Source organism: Lygodium microphyllum, chromosome 19, assembly GCF_053477565.2.
Source record: "Lygodium microphyllum isolate KBCC chromosome 19, Lygodium_microphyllum_v1.1.10, whole genome shotgun sequence".
NCBI lineage: Eukaryota > Viridiplantae > Streptophyta > Polypodiopsida > Schizaeales > Lygodiaceae > Lygodium > Lygodium microphyllum.
Window position 1 is genome coordinate 7,543,491 of NC_141153.1, and position 17,978 is coordinate 7,561,468.

Below are 17,978 nucleotides of genomic sequence, written 5' to 3' on the forward strand. Positions count from 1 at the left end.
GCGTCAAGGGGCAGCTTGGAGGGGCGCTGCTCGCTGGCACAGCACCAGCGACCAACAGCGGCGCTGACGCAGATCAGCAGTTCAGGGCGACGGCAGGGGTCTCTGTCGTTCAGAGCAGGCGGGGAGAAGGGGCCTCGTGTCCAGTCCCTGAACGTCGTGGCGGGACAGGCGAGCTGCGACCTGGAATGCGACGGGAGTCTCCTGCGAGTAGCGCGCGAAGAGTCCTGCCTGCTCCGTCTGACGGTGGCTGTGGCGACGAATCCTTTCTCTCGCTCTTCTCTCGCGGTCTGTGGCGTCGACGGGGTCAACGGACAGGCTCAGGGCGCCATCGCGCGATCATCTCTCTCCCGTCGTTCAGATCTCTCTCTCTCTCTCTCTCTCTCTCTCTCTCTCTCTCTCTCTCTCTCTCTCTCTCTCTCTCTCTCTCTCTCTCTCTCTCTCTCTCTCTCTCTCTCTCTCTCTCTCTCTCTCTCTCTCTCTCTCTCTCTCTCTCTCTCTCTCTCTGTGTGCGCCACTTTCAGCTATGAACGAATAAATTTACATGTTTGTTTTGAAGAGCTTTTGTAAGATACAAGAATTAATAAATTTAGACATATATATGTATTATGTATACAGTAGAAGTCATTCCCCCTCACATTCCCATTCCCCCTAGGGCCTCATTCCCGTTTCACCTAGACCTCTCATTCCCATTCTCGTTCCCATTCCCTTGCTACTATGATCCTCAGGCATACGTGATCAGCACACACCTATTGCCAGGAAAGTGAGAAGTGAATCCTGGAGTATCGGTGCTGAGCTGTATTAGTTTTTGCATCTCCTAATGTTCACCTAAGGAGATGTTCCATCAGCACCCCTTGTGCAGTTTCCCACACATCACCACCCCAAGTTTTTACGGATGAAAAGATTTACTTAACTGCAAGTTCAATGCAATCTCAAGCGTGAACTGGTGGCAGTGCTAAGATCATTTTGAGATTTGGAGCTCATAGATTATAACTTTATCCCTGATAGGTGTTGCTCACTAGGTTTGAAAAGATAGTAATACTTTTGTACAGAACCAGATTAGAAAAATGGGACAACATACCTCAAACTCAACAGGAGTAGTTGTCTTCTGAGAAGAGTCTGATGTGTCACACTGTTTCAGGCATCATGTCACATGAACAGAACACTTCATAAGCAGCACAAAGTTTGAAAATCTTAGAGGCTCAACAAACATACCACAAATATATCAATGCAGGATTGCTTCAGGACAATACCAAAAACTAAAGTAAAAATATCAAAAATATGAGGGTGAATACATCTTGGAAGTAGGCAGACGGTTTGAAATCCAAACATGATGTGTCACAAGCAACCGTATGCACAAGCAGGGACATAGACATGCATAAAACATCTACGTCAACTACCCACATGGGTGCGTCTAGACCATACAGACCTGTATGTATGGAAAATAGATATCTTTCAGCATGCACGTAAGTTGGTGTTCCTTCCATACTTCCCCATTCAGATTTGTTAACTCAACCTGTGCATCCAAAATACTGTCATAGAAACAAACTAACCAGGATTTTAAAGTAACTAGGTGAAAGGAGCATAAAGAGTACAAAGGCACTGAGACTACACTATTGCATGTACAGGCAGACTTATAACAAAATGAAATTCGGCATGATGTAATCTTGCAAAACCAAGTGTCAAGTTCCAAAATTCAAGGGACTTGTACAGGTATTCATGTTATGAGCTCACTCCCATCCTCACTTCTGTTATCAAAACATCAGGTAACAAAAGGTTTCTCTAGAATCCCTTCCTAGGCATAGCATGAAGCCCAACTCCTATTAGTGATCCCCACCGCTAGACATATTACCTATCATGCCTGCTAACCACCTACCTACCTCCACCCTTACATCACCACCTCGTCATCCACCTATCTCTACATGACTCGCATCCCCTCGTCTCAACTACCGCCATGCCTCCACCTGCTGCTCATAGCACCCTGCTCAATCTCCGTCACCTACCCTCACACCCCTTCATCATGCTCAGTCTGCCTATTGTTTTTCAGCAGCACAGTGCTGCCACAGCAGCCTTCTTCTCGTTGTTGTTGTTGTCGTTGCCTACATACCTTGTCACTCCTTTCTTGAAAGGACAAGCTCCTCAATGGGATTGCTCTCTACGTTCCACAATGGAGGCATGCGTTCAAGGAGACAACAATTTTTAGATGGGTTTTCAAACATTTCCTCTCCTGCACTCAAATTCGTGATTGTCTTCACTCAACTCTATTCATCGTGTTCTTGTATATTTTCAAGGTCAATATGATGGGACATGACATTTTTCTGGATTGACCATCTTGTTGGGTTTCACTCACGCCTACACTCACTGAGGAGTGTCGGTGATCAATAGGACACTGGGGCACTTTTTACTCTCCATACGAGAGGTTTTTTCCCCCAGACTTATTCTCCTTTTCCGTGTGTGCCTAAGTTACACATTTACGAGCACTTATCATGTTGCACACACTTTCGGGTTTGAACACCCTTTACAACCCTAAGGTTTAAGGGTTGTACTTTGTACATTCACATTACACTCTTTCAGTCTCCACACTGTCTACTACACTCTCAATTGAGCTTCGATCCTCTCAACCTCTCACATTTAGTATTAGAGCTCAGCCCGTTGCACACACTTTCGGGTGTGAACACCCCTTACAACCCTAAGGTTTAAGGGTTGTACTTTGTACTTTCACATTACACTCTTTCAATCTATTGCATTGGGTGTCGTGCTTCACTCTCCACACTATCTATTGCACTCTCAGTTGAGCTTCGATCCTGTAAACCTCTCACATTTAGTATTAGAGTTCAGCCCAGCTCTGCTCCGGCCTCAAGCTCCAGGAGTCCCCGCCAGGTCTGCAACTACTGCCCGCCTGCAGCTGAAACGTTGCTCCACCAGCTGCCTCAAAAGCAGCAACTCCACCAACTGAAGACTGCCAGCGCCAGTGCTGCCCATCTCCTGCCACTCTCCAGCACCACACCGCTGCCTCCTATCTACGCAGCTTGGTCTGTGCCGCCCCCGCCCTGGTCTGCACTGCCCCTTCTACAGGCACCCCCCTTCTGCAATGGTGCCTGCTGAGCACCGCCCCTGATCTACACAGCACTGCTCCACACGATCTGCACAGCGCTGCTCCATACTCACCACCAGCCCAATCCGCCAGTCTGCCACCAGCTTCACTCATCACAAACCAGTTGCTCCCGTCATTGGTTTCTGTACCAGGTATATTTTTTTAAGTATAAATTAATTTCTGAAAGAAGGGGCTTCTGCCCGGGCAAGTACAGTGAGCTAGATACATGTTTGGGACACGATTGATGCAAAATTTCTTGGCAAATAAGTCAAGAATTTTGGGGTTTTTGGGTTTTGTGAAGACATTGGTACATGTACTGCAGTCTCAGTCTCTGAAATAGACTGTTTTTGACAATTTAGGGGCAAGAAATTTTGGGGCTTTTGCTTCTACAATGTTGTTGAGCATTGAATGCACCTTGGACTACATGCACTACATAGTTTTCACAGAGCGTACTTCAGTTTGCTAATTGCAGCAAGCTATTTGCTGTAATTTCTGGAAATTTTGAAGTTTCCAGGTTGGTCCAGCTTGGACATTGCTCTTTTGCTTCTTTTGGCATTGATTATCATGGCAAATCAAGGAGGTGATATATTTACCTATGTATCCAAGGAGGACAAATTGGATGGTAACAACTATTCCCTTTGGTCCTTCATGATAAACAATGTGCTGATTATGAAAAATCTTTGGGACTATGTAACCGGAGAAGAAGGTAGGCCCGGAGTTGTGGCTCCTACAACTCCTCCTCCAGGAGGACGTGGACAACGGTCACCTTAGCTTGTTCAGCCTCCTCCACTTCAGCCACTTCCCCAAAGATCAACAACTCAAAAAGCATGGGATACAAGATGCACAGGCTTTGTCACTGATTGCATTGGCAGTTCAACGGTCTATCATCCCTCACATTCAATCTACAGCTTCTTCACGAGAAGCCTGGCTTCTCCTCCATCATTGCCATCACTCATCTATCATAGGGACTGCTAGGACTTGCATTTTTGCAACTTGGCTCCTCCTCCATCATCTAGAGTCACTCTTTATCACAGGGGCTGCTAGGACCTGCGTTTTTGCAGCTTGGGTTCTCCTCCATCACCTAGTGTCAGTCATATGTCACAGAGGCTGTTGGGACCTGCGTTTTTGCAGCCCGGCTCGTCTTTCATCATCTGGCATCGTAATTATCCACTTGGCATCAACATGTGGGCTGCTCTCCTTGCGTTTGACAACTCCAACACTCTGGGATTCGCACCTTTTTTGCCCAGGCCACTCCCCGCAATCAAAGGACTGCGGTTTGCTCCCTCAACAACTGGTAATCATCTTCCACATATGGCATCAAAGGACTGCGTTTGGCTCCCTCTACAACTATCCTTCACCTTCAAGTGATTATTTCAATAGCCCACTACTCTCGAAGGATTGTGTTTTGCTCCCTTCACTGTGCAGATTTCCCACAGGTGCTACTGCCTGATTCAAACAGCATAGTGCAATTATCTTTTGAGTTTCGGCTCCGCTGTATTAGCTTTTCTTCTCATAGCATGATTCAGTGCATCATCACCGTGTTGCATTTTTTAGTTTCTTTTCTCTCTCTATGTTTGCCGTACACACTCTGCTACTCCCTACAAACCCTATTGTCTTTGAGCACCGTCCCTTATTTTGACATGGTATCAGAGCATACCTATTATTTTTTGACACTTAGTAGCGAATCACCCCCCTCTTTTGAGGACTCAAGGTGGAGTTCCACCAATTGGTGGAGGACTTTGGTCATCTATTCAAGTGTATTCTACTAGCCTTGTTTGCAAATGCAATGACTAATGCAAGGGCACTAAAGGTTCATGGATTATCTTGGATGCCCCAAGAATTCCCCCCCACAATGAGATAGAGCCAATCTTCAAGTAAGGTTGTTCCCCATTGGCATCAGCGAACCCTTCTCTTCTCCTTGTGGTGCAATCTAAATCTCCTTGTAGTGTCTCCAATCAACTTCCCAAGATGTTACCTCCTAAGATTGAAAAATCTATGACAAAGTTAGCTACACCGTTTCAAGGGCACCACGATTTACATGGGATTTCCAACCGTACTCAATCAAAGTAGTTGTACTATCTACCATTTGGTACATAGCTATAAAGCGAATACACCTCTCTCAATGAGTCCTTGGATGTGGTATTGTGGATGACACCATTCTCCATTGCTTGCATGGCAGTCCCCCAAAACCTTAGTCAATAACTTGTGCAAGAAAATACCACTTGGTATATAGCTATAAGGCGAATACACCTCTCAATGAGTCCTTGGATGTGGTATTATGGATGACACCATTCTCCATTGCTTGCATGGCAGTCCCCCAACATCTTAGTCAATAACTTATGCAAGAAAATATACACTACAATGCCTTTTGGATGCAAATCAAGCATCCTCCCATCTAGACATCTTAGGTTGTTAGAATGTGGAACATTTAGGTAATACCACTGGTTAAATTGGGTTGGAAAACCGAATTAACTTTAATCCCAATCAGTAGTGAACGCTACCAAAACAAATCTAGCATGATACAATGACCATGATTCTAACATGCAAAAGCTACATCTAGTCTATCTGAAAGCGTGATACACTCTACAAGTTCAAATGCTTTGCTTATAGTTATTACTATTAATTAACTTCCTAAACTTATTCTCAATGAATCAACAATAAATTACAAACTAAGCTATCATGACAAAGTTTAGTGCCACCTTTGTGAAAGTGCCATGTGGAGATTCCCTAACCTCCTCTTTTGTTGGATCCCTAAACTCCCCTGGAGTCTACAAATGCAGCAAAAGAATGTCATGATATTGGATAGTTGCCATGTCTATTACAACATCAAGACAGCAAACAATAAGGAAATGCAACAATAGAGAGATCTTAGAAACCACTTCCTAATAAGATGAAAATAATGTTCTACAAGTCCAGTTTGACAATTCAATGTCTTTAAAATAATGTTTTATTGCATGAAAATAGAAAAACTTGAAAATAGCTACACAAGAAATACAAGATTTCAAACGCCCTCTCAACATGTCATCCATCTTTTAAACTCTTTTTGCATACCTTCCATGTACGATCATCCATTTTGCAACGTTCAAACAACTTATCCCTTTCCAAAGTTAAAGATACAACTTTTTTTGAGGCCTTCGTCTTCGATGACACAACTGCTATTCTGTGTATGACGATTGTTAAAATATGTTACAGAATCACATAAGTACTGTACTCATTAATTTTGAAAAGCAAGTTAAACCTAATTTGATTACTATCTGCTGGCGAATGCTAGATACTAATTACATTTTTCAAGATTCGAAGTAACTGTTCTACAAATAATAAGTCTAATCACTATGGTGGAGACTGCAGCATGATTCAGAGCACCACGAGTGAAAAGCATGAGGCCTTCTTACATCACTAGGAATGTAGCACCTTCTTTCACTTGGGGAGACCCTATAAGGTATTTCATTAATCTGTACTGGTTATTCTACTAATCTTGTGCTGGACAACTCCCTTGAGCAGACAAGGTGTTTGTCCATATGTTCTTTTTCTCTCATGAATTGGGAACTTTGAATTATGTGCACCTTAGTGATGATTATCACCAAGTTACCAGTTTGTGGGATTTTCTTTTCCTAGACAAAACACAAATCGAGATCCAACTTGCTCAATCTAAATATGCAATCACTAGTCTTCACACTGCTGAGTAATGGTCTTCTGAATTGTAAAAATAAAGGATAAAGGATTATACATTATGAACCACTGTACATAAAGTCTCCACAAATACAGCATCAAAGGGTCCCAAAGGTTTGCAGAAGTGGCACAAAATAATACAAGTTAATAAAGTGGAGGAAGTAGATCAGAAATTGGACATATAGCTATGCAGGCATGTAGTGTGACATTTCGTTTTGCGATTCTCTCTCTTGTAGGTCTTACTGCCCTTTGAAGGCACTTCTGGAGCACTTCAGCTGGGTTAGAATGTCACACATGATACCTCTTATGCCTCCCTCATTGGCTTACTCAGACTACCTCTAGAGACCACTGGGCAACACAACAATCCTGCACTGCCATACTGCAAAGATCTATGCAAAGAACATAGAAGAGTTTGACCACTTGGAGACTAGGTGCAAATATCTTGTGAATCAGGGTGACAAACCCAAACTGATGAGCTAGCATAGTCACATGACATGGAGCATACATGTTTTTAACTTTCTTTTACTTCTCTTTGGATGACATGATACAATAAGACAGTCCTTTTTAATATCTAATTTCATTGGTCTGTTACAAAAAACTTTTTTTTCTCCTTGTAACATATATAAGTATCCTCGCACCTTGCAAGAGACATTGCAGCTATGAGTCCTCCAAACCCGTACATTCCAAAGTATGGCTGCAAAACAAACACAAACAACTACTGTGATGAGCAGAATTCAAATTCCTTGATCGAAAACTGTGATCAACAGGCTTTTACTTGCAATAAGTAAGTGACAGCATAAAGTATGCCCCAACATGTGAAAAGGTAGAAAAACCATTCACACATTCCCTTGGCACAAGCTTTGGTAGTGAGCTCACCTTTAAGTATGGTGGGTCACCTCCAATCGCAGATTCTCGGACACTTCTGTGTTTTGACGATCCCATTGTTCCCCTTTAATGAACAAAATATGATGAGTGTAAAGGGGCTGAGTTCACAAAGAAATTACAAGCAAGAAAACAGAACTCACCACTTGGCTATTGAATTTGTTTGTGAGCTATCCATTCCTTGTCCACTATCAAATATTGTAATTTTGTCTTTACTTAGTTTTAAACTGCAAGATCAGCCCTCAAACTTAAGTACTCAATATAATCTCGCTGTTATGAACTCATGCTATGCAGGCCTTACAAACCTGATCAGGCGTCTTTGGCCTGGAGGATTGGCCCAAACTGCTTGTAAAGAGTTATCCTGTTCCAGCCCATGTGCTGTAAGTTCACTTGCATGGTGGATGCTCTACACTGATGAGATAGTATATCTCGAAAGCTTAGCATGAAAGAGAGAGGATGTGCTGAATTGGCTATTTTTATCAATTACTAAGTGGACCATTCCAAACTCTATGAATAATGAACGGGAGGGAGCCACTTGACTGGATGAGCTACGTAGCACATCATCCTTGAGGGCACTAGAATTTTTCACAATATTAATATTTCCGGAAGTCTTTTCTCACCAAAAGATCTGCCAATGCAGTCTCCAAAGTGTAATCTTGGGGCATAACATCTAAAAGCTCTGGAACAGGTGTCACGTTCCACATATCCTGCACAAATGTAATGTGGATGCATATTTGATGGTTGTACGGAAGTAATTTATGACTCTAGCTCAGATTGTGCAAACGTAGCCAGAAAAGTTGCGCACGTACCTCCAAACCATGTACAGCATTGGGCTGTCCATCCTGAAACAGAGCAGGACAACATGCGAGTTAGGCACCAGAAAAACCATTCAAAATTTTACTTTCTATGCAACAAGAAGGGTGTTATGGTCACCTGTAAGGCAATTGTCCTTGATGTGCAACCTTCGTATCCAGAAAATATCTCTCCATTTTGGATATTATTGCCCATCAAGTCCTCCAAGTAAATGTTGTGGTTCCAATCAACTGCACTGGGATCCACCCTTCGTCTGATTTTTCTTAATAATTCTTCCACTTTCAGTTCTTCATCCCTTTCCTCGTTAAGTATGACAGAACCCCCATTCGGAAGGAGAACTGTAATCTCCAGATAAGTAGATTTTTCCTCCACAAGTTGCCTTTTCCTTTTGTATGCTTTCATCATTCACCGCTCACGACGAACTGAAAAGATCCGCGGAACGTGTTTGGCTAACACGTAAGTACCGCTGTCAATGTGACCAAAGCGAGGACCCTGAGCGATCCTCCGTCGGCAAGCAGTCTGAATATAGGTTTCAAAAACAAAATCTCGTTAGGAAAGCTTACGTTTCTGTTGATTATTTGCCGCGGTAGCAATAAGCTGGGATGTCGATCAGCAGAAGCGTCAATTCTTCTAACGGCAGTGTGATGTGCCGCACGGCAGCCAACTCTCAATCCACGCAAGGCGACGCTCCTGTCTGTGTGCCGCCACGGCAATCTCGCGTGCTCAATGCAAGATTCTCTGAGATAGATAGAGAGAGAGAGAGAGAGAGAGAGAGAGAGAGAGAGAGAGAGAACAGTGGGCGTGCTCCCGCTCTCAGTCCACGTAAGGTGACCCTCCTGTCTGTGTGCTACCACGGCAATCCCACTCCCAGCTCATGTGCTCAATGCAAGATTATGAGAGAGAGAGAGAGAGAGAGGCAGAAGAGAAGAGGAGAGGGTGTGTGCTTGTTTGGGAGCCCGGCGACTGAGTTTGGAATGCATGCAGCAGCAGCAGCAGGAGAAGGTCGTACAATACGACGTGTCCCCATTCGTTTGATCATCATAACAACATTAATTTTGATCCATCTCACTCATTCTGACCTTTTCTACTATTAATTTTGATCCACCTCGCTCAGTGTGTGTCACCTTTTCTATGAAAACGGTACAATGCGCGCAACATTGTCCCCATTCCTTTGATCATCGAAACCCCGTTAATCTTGATTCACCTCACTATTCTGACCTTTTCTATGATAAACGTTACCGGTACATGTTTGCCCTCTCATACAAGTCCCATTTCTATCGGGTATTTCACTTATGCCTCACTTACGCCTACACTCACATAGGAGTGTCGGTGATCAGTAGGACATTGCGGCACTTTTTACTCTTGGTACGACTGGTTTTTTTCCTCAGAATTATGGTCTTATTTCATATATGCTTATGTCACACACTTATGGGCACTTATCATGTTCGGGTGTGAACACCCCCTACAACCTTAAGGTTTAAGGGTCGTACCTTGTACTTTCAGTTTACACTCTTTCAGTATATTGCATTGGGCGTCATGTTTCACTCTCACACAATCTAATGCATTCTGTGCTGAGCTTCGATCCTCTATCAATTTCACATTTGGTATTCGAGCATTGGCTCTGTTCAGCTCTGTTCATGTTCTACTCAACTCCACTCAACATCTGGGATCTTCTACTCAGGTCCCAGCACTGCTCGCACCATCCACTAGCCTGCACCTACGTGCAAGTCATCCTGCACCTACGTGCACGTCATCATGCACCTACGTGCCAAGCCATGTGATGTGCCCCACCAGCTCACCAACAACCCAACGATGGCGCCCCTGAGTCTCTCCTACAATGCTTGCAGCACTATGTCTTGCGCCCGTTAGGCTGCTGAACGGCCGCCCCCAGACTGTTGAACACCCCACCTGTGCCTACTTACTGCTGCCCATCATCCGTAACACGCCCTATCCCCCAGCACATGTAGCGATGCCACATGCACCCGCAACACTACCTAAAATGCCGCCCTGTGCCAGGCCCGTCACAACCTCCTCCAGCCCCACCAGCACATGTACCTATGCTAGCTACACACGAGCTCTACATTGGCACCTATCTCTGCATCGACAGTCTCCAACCTGACATTTCAAATGTTTTTTTTTTGTTTTTACCTTTTTAATCCAGATTCATCTCTGGAAGAGGGGCCTTTTGCCCAGCAGGTACAACGGTCTAGACAGACACAGTTGAACCAAATCTCTTAGCAAATTTATCAGAAATTTTGGGGCTTTTGACTTTTTTGCGGACATTGGCACATGTATTGCAATCTCAGTTCGGTGATAGATTGTCTTGGACAAATTTGGGGCAATAAAGTTTGGGGATTTCGCTAATACCGTGTTGCTAAACAATGAATGCACCTTGAACTACGTGCATTATGCACAGTTTTGACAGAGTGCACCTAAGTGTACTAATTGCAGCAAGTTATCTACTATAATTTTTGGAAATTTTAAGATTTCAACTTTAGTCCAGCTTGGACTTTGCTCTTTTGCTTCTTTTGGTAATTGATTATCATGGAAAATCGAGGAGATGTATTTACCTATGTATCCAAGGAGGACAATTGGATGGTAACAACTACTCACTTTGGTCCTTCATGATGAAGAATGTACTTGTGGCGAAAAATCTATGGGATTATATCAGTGGAAAAGAAGTTAGGCCCGGAGTTGTGGCTCCAGCTACTCCTCCTTCAGTAGGGCGTGGACAACGAGTACCTCAGGATGCTCCACTTCAGCAACTTCCCCAAAGATCAGCAGCTCAAAAAGCATGGGATACACGAGATGCACAGGCTTTGTCGATGATTACATTGGCAATTCAGTGGTCCATTATCCCCCACATTCGTTCAATAGCTTCTTCACGACAAGCTTGGCTAACTTTGAAGCATATGTTTGCAGGTAAGAATGAGACTCGCATCTCTTTCTTAAAGAAAGAGCTAGAGACATTGAAAACGAATGAGGGTGATTCTATTCACGATCACTTGAACAAAATTCAGGACTTGTGTGAACAACCTATGAATGTTGATGAGTACTATTCAAATGCACAGATGATATCTACTACATTGAACTCATTACTTACTTCATACAGCCTTAAACCTCACCATGAGAATTGCTGCCCAGCCTTTTATACTACATTGAGCTCTCTGGCTTCTGGTACTTCACATAGAAGTAAAAAACAAGGGAACATGCAAGCCAAAGAGGGCAAATGCCATTATTACAAGAAGTTGGGCCACTACATCACTGAGTGTAGAAAACGCATAGCCAAGGAGAAGAAAAAGAACTCAGGGATGTCTATTTCTTCTACTACTATTGAGTCAGCGTCCTTTGTTGCAAATAAGGACTATTGCTTTTATACATGCAGTTATGACTCTTCTTGGGCTAATAGAGCATTTAGCTCTACTAAGGATGCAGGCACTTGGTTTTTTGACAGTGGTGCTTCTAGGCACATCACATCTCGCATAGATTTATTTGCTAGTATTGGTGTAGCTCCAGTTGACAAGTCTATACAGTGTGCCAATAATGCATCATACCTTGTTAGAGCTATCAGGGAGATTGTGCTCACAGCCATTGATGGCTCTATTCTCTGCCTACAGGATGATTTGTTTGTGCCAAGTTTAAAGAAGAATTTGCTATCTATTTCTTCTTTCGAACGATGTGGATTGCAGGTCATCTTTGATGATGACATATGCATAGTGAGAGATAAGGAACACATGACTTTGGTCTTGACTGGCACTCTATGTCATGGGTTATATGAGCTAAATGCTCTTTCAGTTGATCAGTCAGCGTACTTAGCATCCACTCTTACTCCTGCTATGTTACAGGCAGAATTATGGCATGCTCGCATGGGGCATGTAAACTATGGTAGCTTGATATTCTTACATCGTACATAGATACTAGATGGATTACCTCTTTTTGAGAGATCTCCTAAGCACTTATGCAAAGGATGTATTTTGGGGAAAATGCATCAATTTTCATTTTCTTGTAATGTTGGTTTAGAGCCACAGCCAAGTTACAGTTAGTGCACTCAGATGTATGTGGTCCTACGCAGACAAAGTCATTGGGTGGATGTTACTATTTTGTGACTTTTATTAATGACTTTACACGCTTCTACTAGGTCTATTCTTTAGTGAAGAAGTTAGAAGTGTGTGATGCAATTTTTGGCTTTTGTAGCACTCGTTGAGAATCAATCTGGCTGTAAAGTAAAAACTCTCTATTCAAACCGAGGGGGGGAATATATGTCCTCTGTGATGAATTCCTTTTTGAAGCAAAAGGGAATTGGTCATCAGTTCACTACTGCTTATACTCCACAGCAAAATGGAGTTGCAGAGAGGAAGAATTGGTCACTCATGGAGATGGCCAGATGTATGCCGAATGCAAAGAGCTTGCCACACAGTTTTTGGATGGAAGCCATTATGTGTGATTGCCATGTTTTGAACATATGCCCCACCAAAACATTAAAGAATGTTACGCCTTTTGAGGCTTGGAGCAGCTAGAAACCTTCTATTGGGCACTTTCGTACCTTTGAGGGTCTTGCATATGCACACATTCCCCAAGTACTTTAAAAAAAGTTGGATAGCAAGGCTGTCAAATGCATTTTTGTGGGATATAGTAGTGAGAGTAAAGGCTATAAACTATATGATCCTGTCTTTAAAAGGTATTCGTCAGTAGGGATGTACTCTTTGATGAAAAATCAGAATTATCCCTTGCTGGTTTTGCCACATATCACGTTGCCCGTGATGTATTTGAAGGGTTGTTGCCCATTATATTTGGTGATTCAACTGGAGTTTCAACAAGTGACCTCAATGTTCGGCCAGCTCCTCCTTTGGAAAATGCAGAAAATCACCCTTTGCTAATTTGAAAATTCAGCAAAGTGCTGAAACTAAAATTCAGCAAGACCTTATGCACAACTAGGAGGCAAGACAAATGCCTAGATGGTATTTACAAACTATGGAAGGTAGTTATCTTGATGCACCCATGGCTGGTCATACTAGAAGGCAAGCTCATATGTATAATATTGTGCATACCATGGAGTTTGTTTTCGCAGCAAGCACACTTGATGATGACGAGCCTGAATGTTTTAAGGAAGCAGAACAGAGTGTGCACTGGATGGCAGCAATGCAAGCTGAATTGGATTCTATAACTAAGAATCAAACATGGGATTTAGTGTCTTTGCCCATTGGGAAGAAAGCCATTGCAACAAAATGGGTCTAGAAGCTGAAACAAAATGTAGATGGATCCATTGACAAATATAAGGCAAGGATTGTAGCTAAAGGCTATGCATAGAATAAATGCATTGACTATGAGGAGACATTTGCTCCTACCTCCCGAAAGACGACCATCAGGTCTATGGTTGCTTTGGCTGCCCATGATGGATGGACTGTGCATCAGTTGGATATTAAAACTGCATTTTTACTTGGGAAACTTCATGAGGAAGTATATATACAACAGCCCATTGGTTTGGCAGTTGAGGGATCCAAACACTTGGTTCACAAGCTGAAAAAAGCTTTATATGGTTTGAAACAGGCTCCTAGAGCTTGGTATGCAAAGATAGATGCTTTCTTGCTTAGCCAAGGATTCATAAACAACTCATTTGAGTCTACCCTTTACGTATGTAAAGAGGGGGGATCCATGTTGATCATTTGTGTATATGTTGATGATCTCTTGCTTACACGGACACATGCTAATGAGATTTCAGCATTCAAACAAAATTTGCAACAAAATTTTGACATGTCAGACTTGGGGTCTTTGCATTATTACTTGGGCATTCAGTTCATACATGATGTTAGAGGTGTTGCTTTATCACGATCAAGAAACATTGGTAAACTTCTTGAGAAGCTTGGCTTATAAGATTACAAGCCAGTCTATACACCAATGGAACCTCGACTAAAGCTGTCATTACATGATGATAGTGATTTGTTTGATATACACACACATGCTCGAGCAGTTGGATGTCTTATTTACCTATGCAACACTAGGCCAAACATACAGTTTGCAATTTTATCCATGAACAAATATATGCATTAGCTATGCATGTCACATTGGCAAGTTGTTAAGCGTGTCTTTCATTACTTGTTGCCAAGTACTAGATCTCTTAGATTGCTTTATGCCAAGGGGATACCACTGCACTTACATGCTTATAGTGATTTTGATTGGGCTGATCATTATGATTCACGTCACTCCACTAGTGGTAATTGTTTCTTTCTTGGCTCATCTTGCATCTCTTGGCTTAGCAAGAAACAATGCACTGTTGCCACATCGTCTTGTGAAGTTGAATACAAGGCAGCTTTTATTACCACAGTTGAATGCGTATGGATTAGACATTGCTAGCTGATCTGGATGTATTTGTTACGAAGCCTACTCCTTTCTTCAGTGATAGTTAGAGTGCCATTGCAGTGGCACGGAACCTAGTGTTTCATGCACGCATGAAACACATTGAGATATATTATCACTTTGTCAGAGAGAGGCTACATGTAGGTGATATCAGTCTTGCCTATTGTCCTACCCCCAGTAATGCGGGCAGACATCTTCACCAAAGCTCTACCTCATGACAAATTTGAAGCACAATGCTTTAAATTTGAGCTCCTTTGGTGGTAGATGATCCTTATACTCTTGATCACTCTTCACTCCAAGGGGGTTTGTTGGGTATTTCACTTACGCCTCACTCATGCCTACAATCACATAGGAGTGACCATGATCAATAGGACACTAGGGCACTTTTTACTCTCGATACGAGAGGGTTTTTCCCCCAGACTTATGGTCTTATTTTGTATGTGCTTATGTCACACTTATAGGCACTTATCGTGTTCGGGTGTGAACACCCCCTATAACCCTACGGTTTAAGGGTTGTACCTTGTACTTTCAATTTATACTCTTTCAGTCTATTGCATTGGGTGTGGTGCTTCACTCTCATACAATTTACTGCATTATGTGCTAAGCTTCGATCCTCTCTCAATCTCACAATTTCCAATCCATAAAGCTTCAATTCTTGTACAACGTAAATGCACCAGGGGAACAACAATTGCACCAGAGAGTGCATCATGCTTAGATTATGTTCTAAATCCCTCTAAGGAAAACATCTAAGGCATCCATTTCATGTAATATGCTTGCAAGATCTCCACAATCCCTCTCTATCATGTAGATTTATGAGTTACCTTTTTTAACAAGGCATCCCTTGGCATCTCACATTTGCACTCGCCCCTATCAAAATATTGAAAATAGCAATAGGAAATCATTTTGTAATGAATGTAATAGTGAGAATACATGAATTATACTTTTGTTATTTACTGAATTTAGGATATGCAAATATTTGATTCTGGAGGTCGATTTGATTCATATTGAAAGAGCCACCCTACTTTCAACTAATGAATATGTTTCTAATTCTTCATAGCTCAAACTTCCATTCAAAACTCGTGATGATTGAAATTTATCCCCAAATCTTTGCAGCTTTCGAGATATACTTGTTGCTATTCGCTAAAATTAAGACATGAAATGGATGGTAAGACTTAAGACTAGATTTCGCCTACTTATTTCAAAATCTAGATTGCCTTGTAGTGGTGTTGCCTTTGCTAGAAGTCTATTTAATTCGTATTAAAAGAACCACCCTACTTTGACACTAAGCAACTTGCTCTTTTATTTACCTTCACCTGATGAATATGTTTTTAATTTTTCATAGCTCATATTTCAATTTGAAATTCATGGTGACTGAAATTTAATTGCAACCACCATTATCGACTGAATTGAACATTAATTGTTTCAAAATAGTATGCACATGTTCCAAGCCTCGCTCTATTGGATATCTTTGTCTATCCTAAACTAGGAATTGCATCATTTGTACTTATGGACAGGTTATAAGCCAAGCTTTGGATATATGACACTTCACATTTCTAAGTTTGCATGGGATTGATTCTTCCATAGCAATTTTTAATTACAAATTGTAAATATAGCAATCAGCTTACTAAAGGCTTCAATTTCAGGCTCTCCCCCCCAAGCTCCACATTGAGAAATTGCACATGTTTGCTAGTAGTATTTGGTGTCTCAATCTAAGTAGCACCACAACTAAAAGCATTCAATTCACAAGTATCCCATAGTGTGCTTTCAATTCTTTCTCCAAATGATTTGAAAGTGCTGCTCCAAAATTGGCTCTTTCGTGTAGGTTGTGCCCTCTCCATAGTTCCCCCTACGTAGTACATCATCTCTCTTGCATTGGGGTTGTTGGATTGCATTACCGATCAATACATATCTACTTTTCAAGTATTAGCCAATCTAAACCTATTATCCCTGATTTTTCTCTTGCATTGGGGTTAATGGATTGCATGACCGATCCATTAATGAATTGATTAAAGCCCAATTTATAAATTGAATGTTGTCAAATTCATCATGCATATATTGATTATACATATATTGATATTGTACAAATGGGTTATGCTTCATTTGATTGTGTCTATACTCATCTTGCATGATTTGAATATGTATATATTGATTATGTATACATTGATTATGTATAGATTATCATATATGATTATGTATACTGATTGTCTCATAAAGTTGTGTGTACACTTGTTATGCATATATTGATATTGTCTCATAAAGTTATGCATAAAACAGTTTTAGTTTAAGCATGTTTATTCATGTAGACATTACAATTGATGTTAGCAATGCTCAATATATAGATTCAATTGTTCCAAATTGGTTATGCATACACTGATTATGCATGATTGGAATTTGTGTCTCGTAAAGTCTTGCATACAATGATCTTGTATATGGATTGTCTCACAAAGTTATGTAAAGATCAATAAACCTCTCAGTCCATCCACATATTGCAAATAGCTATATTGGTTGAAGATAAGTGAATACATGGAGCATAGTAAAGCGCTACAACTCATTCCTTTGTAATGAGTTTCAGTTATACTTTCCACACAACAAGCAACTTTTTAATTTGTTTCATTATTTTCATACTTAAGGTCAATCTCAATGGATTCACAAGAAAGCACTCCCATGGAGGAGTTTCAACAGTTCATGTCTCAAATGAGCCAAGATGCAATATGCAGTAATGACTTTATGTATTTTTCGAGTGGGTGTTCCAAGCCACATTCCAAGCATAGTGTGGGTGGCAGTATTCCTCTAGGTGTGTTTCCAAACTGCCCTCCTTTTATCAATCCTCATCCTCCTAAATTCACACTGTTCCAACAACCAAGACAGTCAGGTATAGAGGGACCCATAACAATACACAATAATATAGTTCTTTGTCCAATTCCACATAGTTCTCGACATGGCCCCTCGGCAGCACCACAACAAGAACCGCTTTTTGTTGGTTTTGTAACATCAATTCGTGATACTTATAGCCAATGATTATGTAAATTGCGAATTTCAATAATAATCGTAAGTGCCAATAATGATTAACATGGATTACTATGTTAGTAATACGTGTTAGTTTTATGAATTGTATCCCCTTTTCCCCATCAATAACATGAACTCGTTTTATCTAGCATCAATGATTGTG

General features: G+C 41.6%; 1 protein-coding gene across 4 annotated transcripts in view; it reads right to left on the minus strand.

The window, feature by feature from the left end:
- The window catches only part of GMI1 (gamma-irradiation and mitomycin c induced 1), a 214,712-nt gene extending 205,197 nt beyond the window's left edge, over positions 1-9,515 (minus strand). For 2 of the 4 annotated variants that reach the window (XM_087701024.1, XM_087701027.1), the window contains exons 1-12: positions 9,019-9,515; positions 8,576-8,921; positions 8,452-8,484; positions 8,263-8,349; positions 7,948-8,003; positions 7,786-7,869; positions 7,637-7,709; positions 7,399-7,454; positions 6,143-6,251; positions 5,791-5,859; positions 1,427-1,513; positions 1,079-1,129 (exon numbers count right to left, since the gene is read on the minus strand). In XM_087701024.1, the coding sequence (XP_087557150.1) occupies positions 1,079-1,129; positions 1,427-1,513; positions 5,791-5,859; positions 6,143-6,251; positions 7,399-7,454; positions 7,637-7,709; positions 7,786-7,869; positions 7,948-8,003; positions 8,263-8,349; positions 8,452-8,484; positions 8,576-8,860 (990 nt within the window). In that variant the 5' untranslated portion in view covers positions 8,861-8,921; positions 9,019-9,515. The remainder of the gene's footprint in view (positions 1-1,078; positions 1,130-1,426; positions 1,514-5,790; positions 5,860-6,142; positions 6,252-7,398; positions 7,455-7,636; positions 7,710-7,785; positions 7,870-7,947; positions 8,004-8,262; positions 8,350-8,451; positions 8,485-8,575; positions 8,922-9,018) is intronic. The other 2 variants (XM_087701028.1, XM_087701026.1) reach the window with 1 other exon arrangement.
- Between the last annotated feature and the right edge of the window lie 8,463 nt (positions 9,516-17,978).